Source organism: Rhododendron vialii, chromosome 2a, assembly GCF_030253575.1.
Source record: "Rhododendron vialii isolate Sample 1 chromosome 2a, ASM3025357v1".
Classification (NCBI taxonomy): domain Eukaryota; kingdom Viridiplantae; phylum Streptophyta; class Magnoliopsida; order Ericales; family Ericaceae; genus Rhododendron; species Rhododendron vialii.
In genome coordinates this window covers 31,889,101-31,904,400 of record NC_080558.1, presented here as the reverse complement: position 1 = coordinate 31,904,400, position 15,300 = coordinate 31,889,101, and the positions used below count along the sequence as shown (strand labels likewise).

The window sequence follows — 15,300 nt, the reverse complement described above, 5'->3', positions numbered from 1 at the left end:
AGCATAACTACAAAATATTCGAGTATATTACAGTTTTGTCATTTTATGATATTTGAGTGATGGCTGTTGAAATTGAACCGCTGAACGTACTTGAAAAATATACAGCTGGTGGTATGAACAAAAATAACATATGTATATTAACTTCCTGACTATCAATTAAATTAATGAGTACGCAAAAACGTGCAAAGCACGAGCATTACACTAGTATATATATACACACACATCCTAAACCACATTATTATCTCTTTCTTTTATTATAATCGGTCTTGCTATTGTCAACTTACTGAAGCTGACGATAAAAACACTAGAAGACAAGGAAAACAAACATTTTCCGTGTAAATTGTCAGCCTACTGCACACTACCAGCAGATCTTATTACCATTAATAATAATAAAAAATTCATTTGCAAGGCCAACAGTATCGTTTTCGAACCATAAACACTTCCAGGCGATACGCCTCGTGACTACAATTCCTTTCTCATTTCGGAGAGAGAGAGAGAGAGAGAGAGAGAGAGAGAGAGTATATACCGGTATATACCTACCCGTTCCTATTCTCGTACGTATATACAGCAGGCAGAAAACTTCGTGATTGCGATCGGGAGGGCGTATGCCGTTCAATTGGAGACGACGACAACGATGATGGAATTGAGATACGGAAGTTGTTATCCAAAGGCGTTGCTCGGTGTTAATGTCGCCCTTGCTTGTATCGATGCCGCAATTTCCGCTTTCGCATTCTATCAGGTACGGTCGGTTCCAATTCTGGCGATTAATACACTCGTTGATGGATATGTGTTCGTATTCAGTGCAAATGTAGATGGGGAATGTATGTATATATACGCCTTAGTCACATTCTAGAGCAACTTCTGGTATCATCTCGAAGTACTATGTAAAATTTGTGAGAGCAAGAATTAAGAGTGGGACCCAGAGTGAGGATTGAGATTGGAAGCGAAGGGTGCTACTGAAATGGTTACGTTATATTTTTTGATCGTCAATGGTTATGTGACTTAGCTATCCACCTACGTGTGCGTTCGTGGTTTTTGGACGAATTGGGATTTCTAATTAGGGTTTATGGGTTTTTATTATTAATGGTTGATGTTAAAGAGGCGTTACAACATTGAAACTGTGTTATGCTGAATATTATGGCTCGGACTACTAGGTCGCTCGGCATACGGCTGAGCCCAACCCGTGAGTCCGAGATGGTTCACAGACAATTGACAGAGCTTGAAGGCTCGGCGGTGTTGCTCGGGCTTGGTTGTGAGTATCCTTTATGATCATTAGAAGATCCTCGATGGTATAGTCGTATAGATCTTTTTCTTACACGAGGAAACTAGTTATTTGGGTAGATAACCTCAATTCTGAAATAAAGAGAAAAGTCGTGTATTTTCTTTTTCCAGAGATATATAGACTATCAATCTACACCACCATGGTTTAGTTTTCAGTCTATCAAAGTTACAATAGAATAAGGCCGTTAATATGAAGGCCAACAACTATTGCCTCTTGAGCACTGCAGAACGAGCTCAGGCTCTTTGCTGGACAGACGAGTGTAAGGCCACTCGGCTTGGCCATGGGCTCTTTGACAGCTCACTCTCGTGTGTGTAACTGCCTTATCTGGGATGACGTATGTCAGCCGAGGCGATTGCCTAATGAAATAATGATGAATGCACATGGGGGTGCCAAGTCACACGGAGGGTTGTTAATTGCCTTATCTGCTACGTCATAAGTGACATCAGCTGACGCGTGTTGGGCACATGATTGAACTTGGAGAGCAAGCAAGGATGCTCTATAAAAGAGAAGCGAGGCCAACCCTAAGAGGTACGCGCGATCGCCTACCTCGAAACCCTAACACTTCCCTTCTTGCTCTGCAATATCTCATCCACACACCGAAGAACCATCCCGGAGTCCCTCTAGTGTGGTTCTTTAGCCGTGCTTCCTTGTGCAGGCTAGGTTCAGGCGCCGGACTCGGCCATACTAAACCAAACACTTGAGAGGTGACCGAACCGAAGATCATGAACCCCACAAAAACTGTCTCAATGGTACTAGTGGATTGTAAAACCAGGAAGGAGAAGTGAAATTCTTAATTTGTGTCAAAAAGATATCTCGACACTAGTTTGTCATTGTAGTTAAAGTATAAAAAGATGGTTTTCTAGAAATAGGTAAAAGATTTTATAGGTATCTCTATTTAGTGCGAAGCAGTGATTGAAAAATCGCGACTAGGCGAGGCGTGAGGCGACCCTGTCTCGCTTCAGAGGTTTGAGACGAGGCAAGGTTGCATGAGGCGACCGACTAGGCAAGGCGTGAGGCGACCCTGTCTCGCATGAGGCGACCTTCTTTTCTTCTCTTCTTTCCTTGCCTCAGAGGTTCGTCCTCTCCTCTTCTTTCCCACTGATTCTCTTCCATTTCTGGCTTGCCCCCAACAGAATCACTGCCCACAACCAACCAACATAATATATATTCTTCTTTTTCATATTAAAAAAGTAATAAGAATGACTGAATGAGGGTTAAGCTTTTTAACATGGTGGCATCGAGCTAGGCTTGCTGTAAGTTTTATCTCCTTTGTTTTTGTATATATCATAGATGTCGAAAAGAAGCGATCCTGCTTCAAAGTTGTATGAGTGAATATGTTGGATTGTTTGTTATTATGCAATATGGTAATGTTAATTCTAGTTTTGATGTTATGAGTGAATATTGCTCATTTATGTCGTATATCTTTCTTATTTTTACAATGCTCGCCTCGCTTCAATGAGGCGTTGCCTAGGCTGGGCTTTATCGCCTCACCTTCGCCTCACGCTTTTCAATCACTGGTGCGAAGATGGTTCAATCAAACAAGCAATGTATTTTAAATTGCGTCCACATAACAAGTAACCAATTTTATGCCATCACATGTGGAATAAAATTACTGTGTAAAGAAGGGCCAGAGATAATTTAAGAACTACACACTGCAACCATGTGTTAAATTATCTCATTGGCCATGGTCAGTTGACTGGAATGGTGCAAGGGATCATGTCTATTACCTCTGCTTTTGAACTTCCCGGTGCCCAATTTTTGAGAGAGAGAGAGAGAGAGAGAGAGAGAGAGAGAGAGAGAGAGAGAGAGTTGGTGAATAGCATATTAGGCCTCTCGTCATGCCACAGACAGAGAGCACGGTTGGTTGGGCAACATTGAATAGCATATTAGGCCTCCCGTCATGCCTTAGGGGTGTGCTATGGGTTCATGACTCGCAAAAGTTGTCAACTCATATTCATGCCTTTGTTTTACTGGCTTTATGTTTTTAGGGTCCATTTGGACTGGTATGTATTCCAAATCAAAGGATTCAACATTATTATTCAATAGGACAGCTGAAATTGTTTGTTACAGGGATGTCGATACTGAGTTTGTGATCTTTGTTAAGATCGATTTGAAGTAACTATGTAACACACGTGATTTGAAATCCTCCATGCCAAGGACTGTAGTTATACAAGGATCCCAATAAATTGCATATCTTCTACTTCTGATGCATCGTCCAATTCAGTTTGATAACCCTTTTTGTTTAAGGTTGCGTATCAAGTCTCTTGATTTGAAATCCATTGCTTCAAAAGGACCCTAGCAAATCCTTAATCTTTTTCCTTCGATTTTACAAACAACTTGTGCCTTGTTATCTTCCCTTTTCAAAAAGAATTTTTCAAAAAATTCCCCCTAGATTCCCCCTACTTTCAACATTTCTCTCTATCTCTCTCCACTTATTACCCCTACTATTTTTCAAAATTTTTTTCAAACACCAATCCAAACAACCCATTGATTTGTGTATTGTAGCTTCTACAGTTTTGGGATACTAATTGTTAAAATATGATGTTTTTCTTCCTTCTCCCACTCTTCCGTTGTTATTATTTGTTTTATATTGCTCTTGAGTATATACAAATCGCCGTTCTTGTATGATGTGGTTTATTGCTCCGTCATTGTACCAGTTGATGAGGATCCAAGCTAGGAATTCACATCTTGGTTGGACTCGCCAGAAAGTAAGAGCTATTTTATAATCCTTTATTTCTTATGAGGTTCATTTGTTTTACTTCTGGTTCTAAACAGTGAGATGCAGCAACCAGTAGAGATGCGATTGTTCGAAATTGATTTATTTGTTAGCACCTTGGATTGAGATTTTGAATTATTAGTTTGTTAAACAAATTGTTCACATACTTGTAAGAAAGGAAGTATGACCATGTCTTGAAATGTCCGCCATATCAACTAAACATCTTGATCATTAATGTCAAGCTTGAAGCCTCTTTTGTTGATGTTGCAATCATGACAACTTTGAAGCGAAAACAATATTTGTCAAGTATGCACATAATGGTGCAATGATTGAAGATATACTATTGCAGTGGATGACATTTTGGATCTTATGGTTTCTTTCAAAATGGAAATTTTAATGCTGCTAATTTCCCCTCCTTCGCAATCTGTTTCGCTAGAGTACCTGCTGCTCTAACTTTTTTACACCCTTTCCAAGTGTGATTTCTATGTTATGTATGGACGTGCCTGAGGGCATGTAATCAAGATATAATTGTCAATAATTTCGCTTTTTGTAATGCGAAACATGTTAATGATGTGGCCCAAAGGTAACATGTGTTTATTCAGTATTTTTGACGAGTCCAATGATTGAAAAAGCAACAATATGGGTAAACTTGTGTAGGGTTTTAAAAATCGGCCTAGGCGGTGGCCTTGGTACTGTATTAGGTGGCAGGATGATTAGTCGGCCGCTAGGCAGGATTAGTCGGCGACTAATTGGCCAAGCAGGCAGGTGGGATCAATCGAGAGTGGTTAATTACGTGATTTTGCAAATCTAAGGGGTTAAATGTCGTGGTAATATACTATTAGGGTTGCAGGGTAGTTTTAATATGATATATACTTGTACAGTATTCAATATAAACGATTTAAATCTAAACCTCGTCTTCTCTGCTCGCTGGTGCAAACGGGACAACGGTCCTCTCTCTCTTGTCTCTCTGTATCGTCTTTCTGTTGGCCCTGTTTGTATGTAGTCACTTTTTTTTTTTTTAACCTGTGTTGTGAAATAAAGTGCAATTATGTGCATGTACACTCTGTATGTTGTGAAATCATGTGTATGTAGGCTCTAGTTCCTCTGTTTGGATGTTATTTATGCTGTGTTTGGATGAGTTTTTGAGAAATTTTGTAGGGTTATGAGTGGAGAGAGAAATGAAAGTAATGATTGAAAACATAGGTAATGATTGGAGAGAAATGGAGAGAGAAATGAGAATAATGATTAGAGATAGGGGTGAGTAATGATTGGAAGTAGGGGTAATTAGTGTTTTTTGAGTTGAGAGATAGGGGTGAGTAATGATTGGTAGTAGGGGTAATGAGTGTTTTTTGAGTTGAGAATTTTTTTTCAAAAAGCAATCCAAAAAAAGCATTAATGTCTTGTTCTACTTACTCAAAACCATTGTAATCTATTTTCTCTCATTTTAATTTCTATCGGTGCTACCCCTACTTTTCTGCGAATGTTTTCGTTTCTGATTGAAAGAATGTTCTCTTCACTTAAGAGAACTCACCCACATTCCTCACTTATCTCGCATTAGCCATAAATCTATTTTGTCTCTTTGCTGTTCCACATTCTTTTCATTAGATTTATATTGCTTCCATGCTCTCTTATAAGCTATTGAGCTATATACTTAACCGTCTACGTTTCCTTGAGCCATATTTTCCACCTAATGCACAGAGTGTGTAAAAAAATCCACTCTTTGATTTCTTACGAAGGAATACTACATTCTAATAACTAGGCCCATGAAAAAAAAATCAAACAAAGAAACAAGCAATCAAACTTTCAAAATGCGGTAAATGCAAGAACTTGACAGATTAAAAAAATGCCAAAAATTATAGTAAAGCAAGTTCAACAAATTGCTTACAAGTTACTAGTTACTGTGAAAATTAAGAAGTAGAATGGCTTTTAGCCTAGAACTCGACAGATTACAAAAAAGGCAAGATTCTCTATGATAGTCAGAACATTATCTTTATTGGTAAAAATATGGCATCATGTGTTACTGGAGAAAATATCCAATTTTAAGGGCTTAAATCTATAGAATGTGTCCCATATTGTCAAACTGACAAAAAACTTCAATTGTTTATGTTATTTTTAGGGACGCATTTGATTCACTTGTGATATAAAATTTTCAAACCCTATTTAATAAACTTGATTGGCGAATTTATAAGTGATTTGTAGAGAACATCTCAAAATGGCAACTACATGAAATCAAATTTCATACACAACATGTGCATAGCATGGGTAGAACGCCAGTGCAATGCAATTCTGTGGTAAGAAGTTACATCTGTCTTTTTTTTTCCTTTTTGGCGAATCACAATGTTGTTCGTATTCTACTTAATTGACAGGCGGGAATTTTTTTTCCTATTCCAATAGCTATCCTCAACAGGAGAAAAATATTCTGCTTCCTAAACAACTGAGATAAAAGCTATTAAATCACTAATTTTTATGTCTCTGATATCTAAAGCATATTTGATCTTTGCACCAATTCTCTATTTCCAGCATCAACGACCAGATATTTAGTACTTGATTTGTTGTGGAAATGAGTAGAATTTGTCATACTCTGGATGTAATCTTTGTAGATAAACTATATGTATGTCATTTTCGACACACATTCAAGTGTATTTCATTTAAGTAGCCTGAGACAAAGTATAAAGCCTTACATTGGAGGTTTGCATGAGTGGTAAGATCTTGTTTTTAGAAAACTATTAGATTCTCATGTTTCAATTCGAGGTTTGCATGATTGGTAAGATCTTGTGTTTAGAAACATCTAATAGTTCAATATGGTAATTCAAGTTGCTTGAACATCAATATGTTGGTGATAATTTACACAAGTAGCTGCCTATTTTACTGTTAAATATTTTGGATACCCTTGATGCTATTGAACTTACCATTGCAGGTGTTTCATCTAATGATTGGATCTTCTAACATGGGTAAGTGCTTTTTGCTCAATGACAATTCTCTTTTTTTTTTCAATATTTCTTTTATCTTTTGATGCACTTGTAAGTGTAGGATTGCTTCTACCATTTTAAGTGTCATTTAGCTTAGAGAGAGGAAGTGTTGATTCATTACTGTATTAAATTTGGGAGTGTTCATTACGCGAGTAGTCCCATTAGTTTCAGTGGATTTTATTTCAGGTCCTACAATTCCATTTCCATTAATTAAACCTCACAACTCCCCATCACATTTAGACATGGTTTTACTGTCAGGGGTTGTTGGCATTCTAGCAGATAAAAATCCATGTGCTTCTTTCACACCAACTGCAACCGAGAAGAAAAATCTCGGGGAATTACGATCCTGGCCGCTATAGTTCAATTTTGCATGTGAGAAATCTAGCAATTTCATTTCAGACCTACACATTCTACTTCTCTCATTGTAGTACCAAAACCAGCCACCCGCACTTTTGTTCCCAATGTAAGCACTACCACCGCCACCTTTTTCATCCATATCCATTGCCCCACCATTACTGGATGAGATAAGCAGTCATGTAAGCAATCTCGCAGATATAGTTGTTATACGTATGCTGTGTATACTTGAGGAAGTTTTTAAATATCGTTTGCGTTACAATTGCCCCAGCCTATTTAGACGTTGGTGTGGTGGTTTAAGCCGGTGATCCGTAGGAGATGAGTGACTGCTGGGTTTTAAGTCGTGGTATCAGGAAACATACAGTGTTGGTGATATGGCCATATATTAGACCGTGTCTGTCTGTATTTGCTGATACGTAAGTAAATAACAGTATAAGATGTCTGAAATCCCATTACATATTGCCCGATGTGTTACGTAATGACCTTCATTTAAAACCCCGCCAGCAAGTCATAGACCTAGTGCTATGGTTTAAGACAATCATCATCGGGTAAGAACGTGTCTCTCATGCTTTACCATATTGAAGATTTCTTGTCTTGAATACAAGCATGTTGGGTTTGTAGCTTTATGCATTACTTGTTTCCATTTGATGGGTTTAAGTGAAAATGCCTCCCCTACCCTTGCATGGGCATGGCACGTCCATATTTGCTTCCTTTGGGAGGATTTGAAATGGAAGGACCATACTGCTAGTTGGTGAAAATGTTGGGGTTTCTTGGGTTTCCAATTGAATGAGAGGAACCACATGGGAAATGCTAAAATGTAGCATTTTTTCTTTCTTTCTTGGGAGCCTGTATGAAGATACAAACGAAAAAACTTTCTAAGAACTCAAACATGAGGTGCACACAGGGAATAGTCACAAATAGCATCAGGCATTTTAGAGAATTACATAGAGCTAAGCAAGTAACAAAGTGACATATGGCATGTGAACAAAATGTAATTTAGCTAATGCCGTTGTACCACAGGTATATCGAAGAGTATGAATTATTACTTTGTAGATTAGCTCATTCAACGTCATGTTAACGTTAGTATAGTTTTATGAAGTATGAAGTGATTTCTGAGACTTACGTGTTAGGACACTTGTCTTAGAGGTACTCGGGTCGCTAGGCCTGCCCTTCCTGATGCCTTCGGGCATTGAATTGGGAGCATTCGAAAGATTAGATCTTGTCTCCAGTCCTCCCTAGTTCCTACCCCATCTGATGATTAGATGTGTATTGTTTGTTGTCACGCTTGTCGTGGAGGAGATGGAATTAAAGTGGTGAGAACAGGGAAAGATCGAGGATCCATACATTATGGGGCCATCATGTACCCAACAGCTGCTCTTGTTTGGACCGGGTATTGTATCCCCAATAAAACATTGCATTGATTATGTATATTTTGGTACATTGCTTCTTCCCACATCAGCAACAAAAGCCAAAAGTTGTTAACTGAGGCATCTATTAGTGCCTAGAACTTTTAAATAGGGGCAATATAGCGATTGTAGGAATAATAGTATTTTGTTTGACTTGGAACACAATTACTCACACTTCGGAACATCTACCAATCATGCAGTTCATACAATCTTGTATGTACACGTGCGTAACTATATGTGAGCCTCTATGGTCAAAGACACGTTAAAGCCTTATACTTGAGCACAACATCTACCTTTGGAGAGGCCACAACCTAAAAACCATGGTAAACAACATGCCAAGTAGGAGAAGAAATTAAGACACTCTCACTACAAGAAAAAAACATGTTTGGTGACATAAACACCAAATATGTCACCAAAGGTCCAATTTTTGTCACTTATTATTGTTGGTGATACAGGAAGAGGGTGTCATTGTATCCGTGACTTTAGTAGTAGGATCCTTCTAAAACGGGTGCGCTCCCAAGACGGGAGCTCGAATCGGCGCTCTCAAGATGGGAGCTTGACGGGAGCTCGCTCCCAAGTCCCAACTAAGATGGGAGCTTATTGGGTTGTGGTTAAGACAACTATTCTCTTACCCTTAAGGTAGTTATGCCATTGTGGAAATTAAAATATGAAAATCTTATCACTCAAGAAGTTTTGCAAATTGAAAATTGTAAACTTTGGGGAAAAATGAGAGCCAACCCAAATTAGGTTTCTTTCCCACACACTTTTTATTTATATGGATAAGAGTAAAAGTACAAATATACCCCCAAGTAACAAATACATAACAAAGTGAACCCTAGCTTAACACTCCCCCTCAAGTTGGTGCAAAGATATCTATCAAGTCCAACTTGAAGTCAATGGGGCGAAAGATCTTACTACTAAGTCCCCGTTTGGATGCGTCCATAGGGGGAGGTCTTATTTTTAACCCCTTCATAAGACCTGGACCCCACCTCTTACCCCCGTTTGGCAACCACAAAAGAAGGGGTTTTCATTTGCACCGGTTCTTCAGTAATACCGGAGAAGGGGGGATCCGGCGGTATAATTTTCGGCTAGGGTTCGAGGTCCCATAATTTATCCCCCCCAATCCCCCTTGAAACTGGACGATTTCACCCCTCCTTATCCCCCTTCTCTCATCCCCAGCTTCCCATTTCTGCCGCCCACCATTTCTGGTTTTGTTTCGAGAGCAGTAGCGATTTGGTGAGTGCAACCGATTTTAGCCTCGATTAACTCAGGTATGAGGTTCGACGAACTGATGTCATGTTGTGTGACGTGTTTTTTGTTGATTTTCGAATACAATGATGCGTGGGTTTTTGTTATACCTGCGATTTTTGGTGTGTTCTCCATGGATTTTGGGTCTGGACATGTAACATATAGATTTTTCTGCATTTTTTATGAAACCCCTGTCTCTCTCTCTCTTTCTCCATTTTTCGTCGATCTCAAGATCTCCTTCACCAACATACGCTTTGTTACTCGTCTACCCTAGTTTTAGTGCTACTGCTTCTGCATATTGTGTTGGCTTCTGAGTTTATTAAAGGAAACTGGTTGGTCTTTTTTCTTCTTTGTTTTCTTCATTCGTGAGTCATACAGCGTATTACAGTGTGAATGTCAAACAATAGAGTTATGAGACTATTCTAAGTTTAGGTTATCAGACTCTTCTATCTTACGTCTGTGGTAATGGTACCCAACTCCGGTGTCAGAATTGACAGAAAATATTGTTGAGGCTTGAGGCCATGCTCTTAAAATTTGATTGAGCAGGTGAGACATGATTTTATGCTTGTGTCTTCTGATGAAGAGAATGGCTAATGATAATATTGGTATTCAATTTGAAGCAAGGTTGAGTCAAATCCTAACTAGGTTCTAATCTTTGCTTTCTAGTTTTCAAGCAGGCCTTAGCTCTTATGTAACCTTTTGATCACTTCTTAACTGGATTAATTTGTTGAAGTCTTCGGGATTGTACAAACAAATCCGCAAGTTTGGCACTTGGATGGGTTTGGTTCAGTATTTAGACAAAGCTCAACCTGACATTAGCTGTTAATTTTACTCCAAAGCAAAATTGTGATCTGACGACTGAGAGCAGTTCAGGTTCTTGACATCTTGTTGTGAAATAGCCTTCCATGCATGTGGCCTACTTTATGATCAGTCAGTCACTTAATGTACTATACATAGCTGTAAATTTGCAATTATATATAAAACGTAATACATAATGAATTTAGGGACTGCACAAGGGCAAAATGGTCATTTGACAGTTTTTACATTATCCACCCTTCCTTATACCCCCTATTAATCCTTCATCCAAACGAAGTACTATTTAATCCCCCTTCTCTAATACCTCATCCAAACAACCTACTATTTAATCCACCTTCCATAAACATCACATCAATGTGGGCCCTCACTTATTAACTAATACCCCCTACTATCTTATCCCCCCTTATTAACTAATACCCCCAATTCTTTACCCGCATCCAAACGGGCCGTAAGTCCCTTCGTAAATATATCAGCTAATTGGTCCTTAGACCTTACAAACGACATGCATATCAAACCCTTGCTCAGCTTCTCCTTTATTCAGCTTCTCCTTTATGAAATGCCGATCAATTTCTATATGCTTCATTCTATCATGCTGCACATGATTATGAGCAACATTTAGGCTTAATTGCAAGAACACCCCCTAAACTATCGCGTTTTGGCAAGTTCACCCCCTTAAGTTTAAATTCGAGCAACTTCACCCCCCAAACTACCAAATTTGAGCAACTTCACCCCCTCCCCCATTTTCCGTCAATTTCTGTTATAAATTTGGATGGAAAGTTTCAAAATTGGGTACCAGTACCACCTAAAATTCGGTACCAGTACCAAATTTGGGTACTAGTACCACCTAAAATTCGGTACCAGTACCAAATGTGGAAACTTTCCATCCAAATTTATAACAGAAATGGACGGAAAATGGGGGAGGGGGTGAAGTTGCTCGAATTTGGTAGTTTGGGGGGTGAAGTTGCTCGAATTTAAACTTAAGGGGGTGAACTTGCCAAAACGCGATAGTTTAGGGGGTGTTCTTGCAATTAAGCCCAACATTTATAGCCGCTTTGTTATCATAGTAAAGCTTCATAGGACCACCATCAGAGATCCCCAAATCCTTCAACAAGGTTTGGAGCCACAAAAGCTCACACTTGCCATGAGCCATAGCCCTATATTCAACTTCTGCACTTGATCTAGCTACCACTGACTGCTTCTTATTGTGCCAAGTAACCAAATTTCCACCAAAAAAGGCGCACTAGCCAGAAGTAGAGCGCCTATCATCCACTGAACTAGCCCAGTCTACATCAATAAAGGCTTCCAACCTCAGGTGATCATGATTGGAGAACAAAATTCCTTTACCTGGAGCCGATTTGAGATATCTCAAAATACAGTAAACTGCATCCAGGTGCATTGTATGTGGCTCATGCATAAATTGACTTACAACTTCAACGGCATATGTAATATTTGGTTTAGTATGTGATAAGTATATCAGACGGCCCACAAGTCTCTGATATCTCTCTTTATTTTTGTATGTTCTCCAACATCTCCACTAAGATGATGATTTGCCTCAATGGGAGAGTCTGTAGGTTTGCATTCCAACATACCTGTTTCTTCCAAAAGGTCAAGAATATACTTCCTTTGGGAGATAAAAATGCCTTTATCAGATCGGGCCACCTCCATCCCAAGAAAGTATCGCATAGATCCCAAGTCTTTAATCTCAAACTCTTGAGCAAGATGAGCTTTAAGACTGAGTATTTCATCAACATCATTGCCTGTCATGATTATGTCATCCACATAGACAACAAGAATAACAATCTTATCATTACCTCCCTTGATGAACATAGTATGATTTGCATGACTCTGCCTGTATCCAAATCTCAACATAGCTTTGAGAAATCTGTCAAACCAAGCTCTAGGTGACTGCTTTAATCCATAGAGGGCCTTTCTCAATTTACAAACCTTCCCTTCAGTAACAGAGGAAGAGAAACTTGGTGGTATATCCATGTACACTTCTTCCAAGTCACCATGAAGAAATGCATTTTTTACATCAAATTGTTGAAGAAGCCAATTCAAAATAGCAGCACAAGAGAGCAAAGTCCGAAAAAAGTTCATCTTTGCTATCAGAGTAAAGGTTTCCTCATAGTCAATACTGTATGTCTGAGTAAAGCCCTTGGCAACAAGTCTCGCTTTGTATCTCTCAACCGTTCCATCTGCTTTGTGTTTCACTGTGAACACCCATTTACAACCCACTGATTTCTTTCCCTCCAGAGGAGACACTAGTTCCCAGGTGCCATTCTTTTTCAAAGCTGTCATCTCCTCTGCCATAGCTTCTTTCCACTTAGGTATTATGAGTGCTTCCTTCCAACTTTGTGGAATAGATATGGAAGAGAGAGGAAAGAAATGCACGATACGAAGGGGATAAACAATCATATGAAACAAACTGTGAGATGGGAGGTTGAGTACATGTTCTAACTCCTTTTCTAAGTGCAACAAGAGCATCAAGATCATTAGAAACAAGGAGGGACGGTTCATTACCAGATGAGTCCGCCGTAGAATCAGAAATTGGAATTGAAGCCGGAGTAGGTGATAGTGATTGGCAAGGTGGCATTGCACATGCCGGCTGTCCCTTTTTCCGTCGAGAAAACTTCTGCAAGTTAGGCAACTTATGCGGGTAAAGCCTATCGTCATCAACATCTTAGCCACTCATGTCATGTTCTACTCTTGCTTTAGATATAGGTTCCTCACTTGAGTTTTCCTTCTCCCCCTCACCATAACAAGGTATTGGGAAGTAAGACCATGACTCTTGAGACTCTTGATTATGAGATATCAACATATCTTCCTTTCTATCACTCTCCCCCTGAAGAAATGGACCAGAGGAAGGATAAAAGGACTTAAGTTCCCAAAAGGTGACATCCATAGAAACAAACATTTTTTGAGAGTGAGGGTCATAGCATTTGTAGCCTTTCTAGGCAGGAGAGTAGCCAAGAAAAATACATTTACGGGCTTTAGGATCTAACTTACCATGGGGATGTTTAGGGGCATGAACAAAACACACACAACCAAAGATCTTCGGCGGAAGAGAAGAGAGACCCGAAAAATGACAGGAAGAACACTGGATGACATACGGTTGATAAGATAAGTTGCAGTGAGAACAGCTTCCCCCCAAAAGTGTTTGGGGACATGCATGGTGAGCAAGAGAGAGCGAGCTACCTCAACAAACCTCAGCAAGATGACGATTTTTACGTTCAGCAACTCTTATGTTGTGGAGTACCAACACAAGTTGTTTGAAAAAGAATGCCATTATTATCAAGGTATGCCTGAATGAGCCCATCTAGATACTTGGTCTCATTATCACTACGGAGAATCTTAATGTTGGTGTCAAATTGAGTACAAACCATTTTATGAAAGGATTTAAAGCACGAAAACACTTTATTTTTAGATCGAAGTAAGTACACCCAAGTGACACAAGAATGACAGTCAATAAAGATGACAAACCATTGATAACCAGAAAGTGAGGTGACAGGAGAAGGACTCCAAACCACAGAGTGAATAACCATAAACAGAGAAGCACTTCTTTGATTAACAGGTGCATAAAAGGAACATTTATGTTTCGCAAGCTCGCAAGCTTCACAAAAAAACTGACTCTTAGGACAGTGTTTAGTTAAATTAGGAAAAAGTTTTTCTAAAACTCCAAAAGAGGGATGACCCAATCTCCGATGCCACTGATGTAATAAAGGAAGAGTTGAACCCGTATCTGCTTCAAGAGCTTGACCACAAGACAAGATCGAAAAAGATGGACGAGATGCAGGCTCCAAAAAGTATAGACCACCATGGGCTTTACTACTGCCAATCACTCTCCCTGTATCCAGTTCCTGAAAGACAAAATGTGTGGGAAAGAATGTCATAGAGGAATTTAATGAATGGGTAAGACTACTAACAGAGAGAAGGTTAGTAGAAAAATTTGGAACATGAAGAACTGAAGAAAGTGAAATGGTTGGAGAGTGGCGAATTGAACCTTTCCCTAAAATAGCAGATAGGGATCCATCTGCGACTCTGACTTTATCCTTACCGGAACAAGTAGAATAGGAGTCAAAAAGAGATGAACAATCTGTCATATGATCTGTAGCACCCAAATCTATTATCGAAGGAAGAGAAAAGGAAGCAGTAGATGCACTTGGTTGGTTGGATACCTGTGTGAGCAAAGGAAGTAATGGGAGTAGAAGTTGTGGAAGACGAAGCATCAAGCTTAGCCATTAGGCGCGCCTGAGAGTTTGTAACTCCCCTTGGGAAAGAGCACCGACCGAAACATTCTTGGGATTCTCCGCCATAGCAACAGAAAAGCAGTCAAAGACTACAAACACAGCTTCAGCGATGCAAAATAGAATCAAACATCCCCAAACAGTATGAAATACCAAAAAAACTGAAGCAAAAATACTTCAAATGTGCCCAACTATTCTAACTCGGTCCAAATAGTCAAATCTGGTCAACTCAGTCAAGAGAACTAAGTAACTCCACCAAAAAACT

The 15,300-nt window shown here is 39.3% G+C and overlaps 1 protein-coding gene across 4 annotated transcripts in view; it reads left to right on the top strand.

Moving 5' to 3' along the window:
• The first annotated feature begins 366 nt into the window (after window positions 1-366).
• LOC131315145 (tobamovirus multiplication protein 1) overlaps window positions 367-15,300 on the top strand; it is a 39,973-nt gene continuing 25,039 nt past the window's right edge. For all 4 annotated transcript variants that reach the window (XM_058344257.1, XM_058344240.1, XM_058344248.1 and 1 more), the window contains exons 1-3: window positions 367-739; window positions 3,940-3,990; window positions 6,916-6,949. In XM_058344257.1, coding sequence (XP_058200240.1) covers window positions 635-739; window positions 3,940-3,990; window positions 6,916-6,949 — 190 coding nt within the window. In that variant the 5' untranslated portion in view covers window positions 367-634. The remainder of the gene's footprint in view (window positions 740-3,939; window positions 3,991-6,915; window positions 6,950-15,300) is intronic.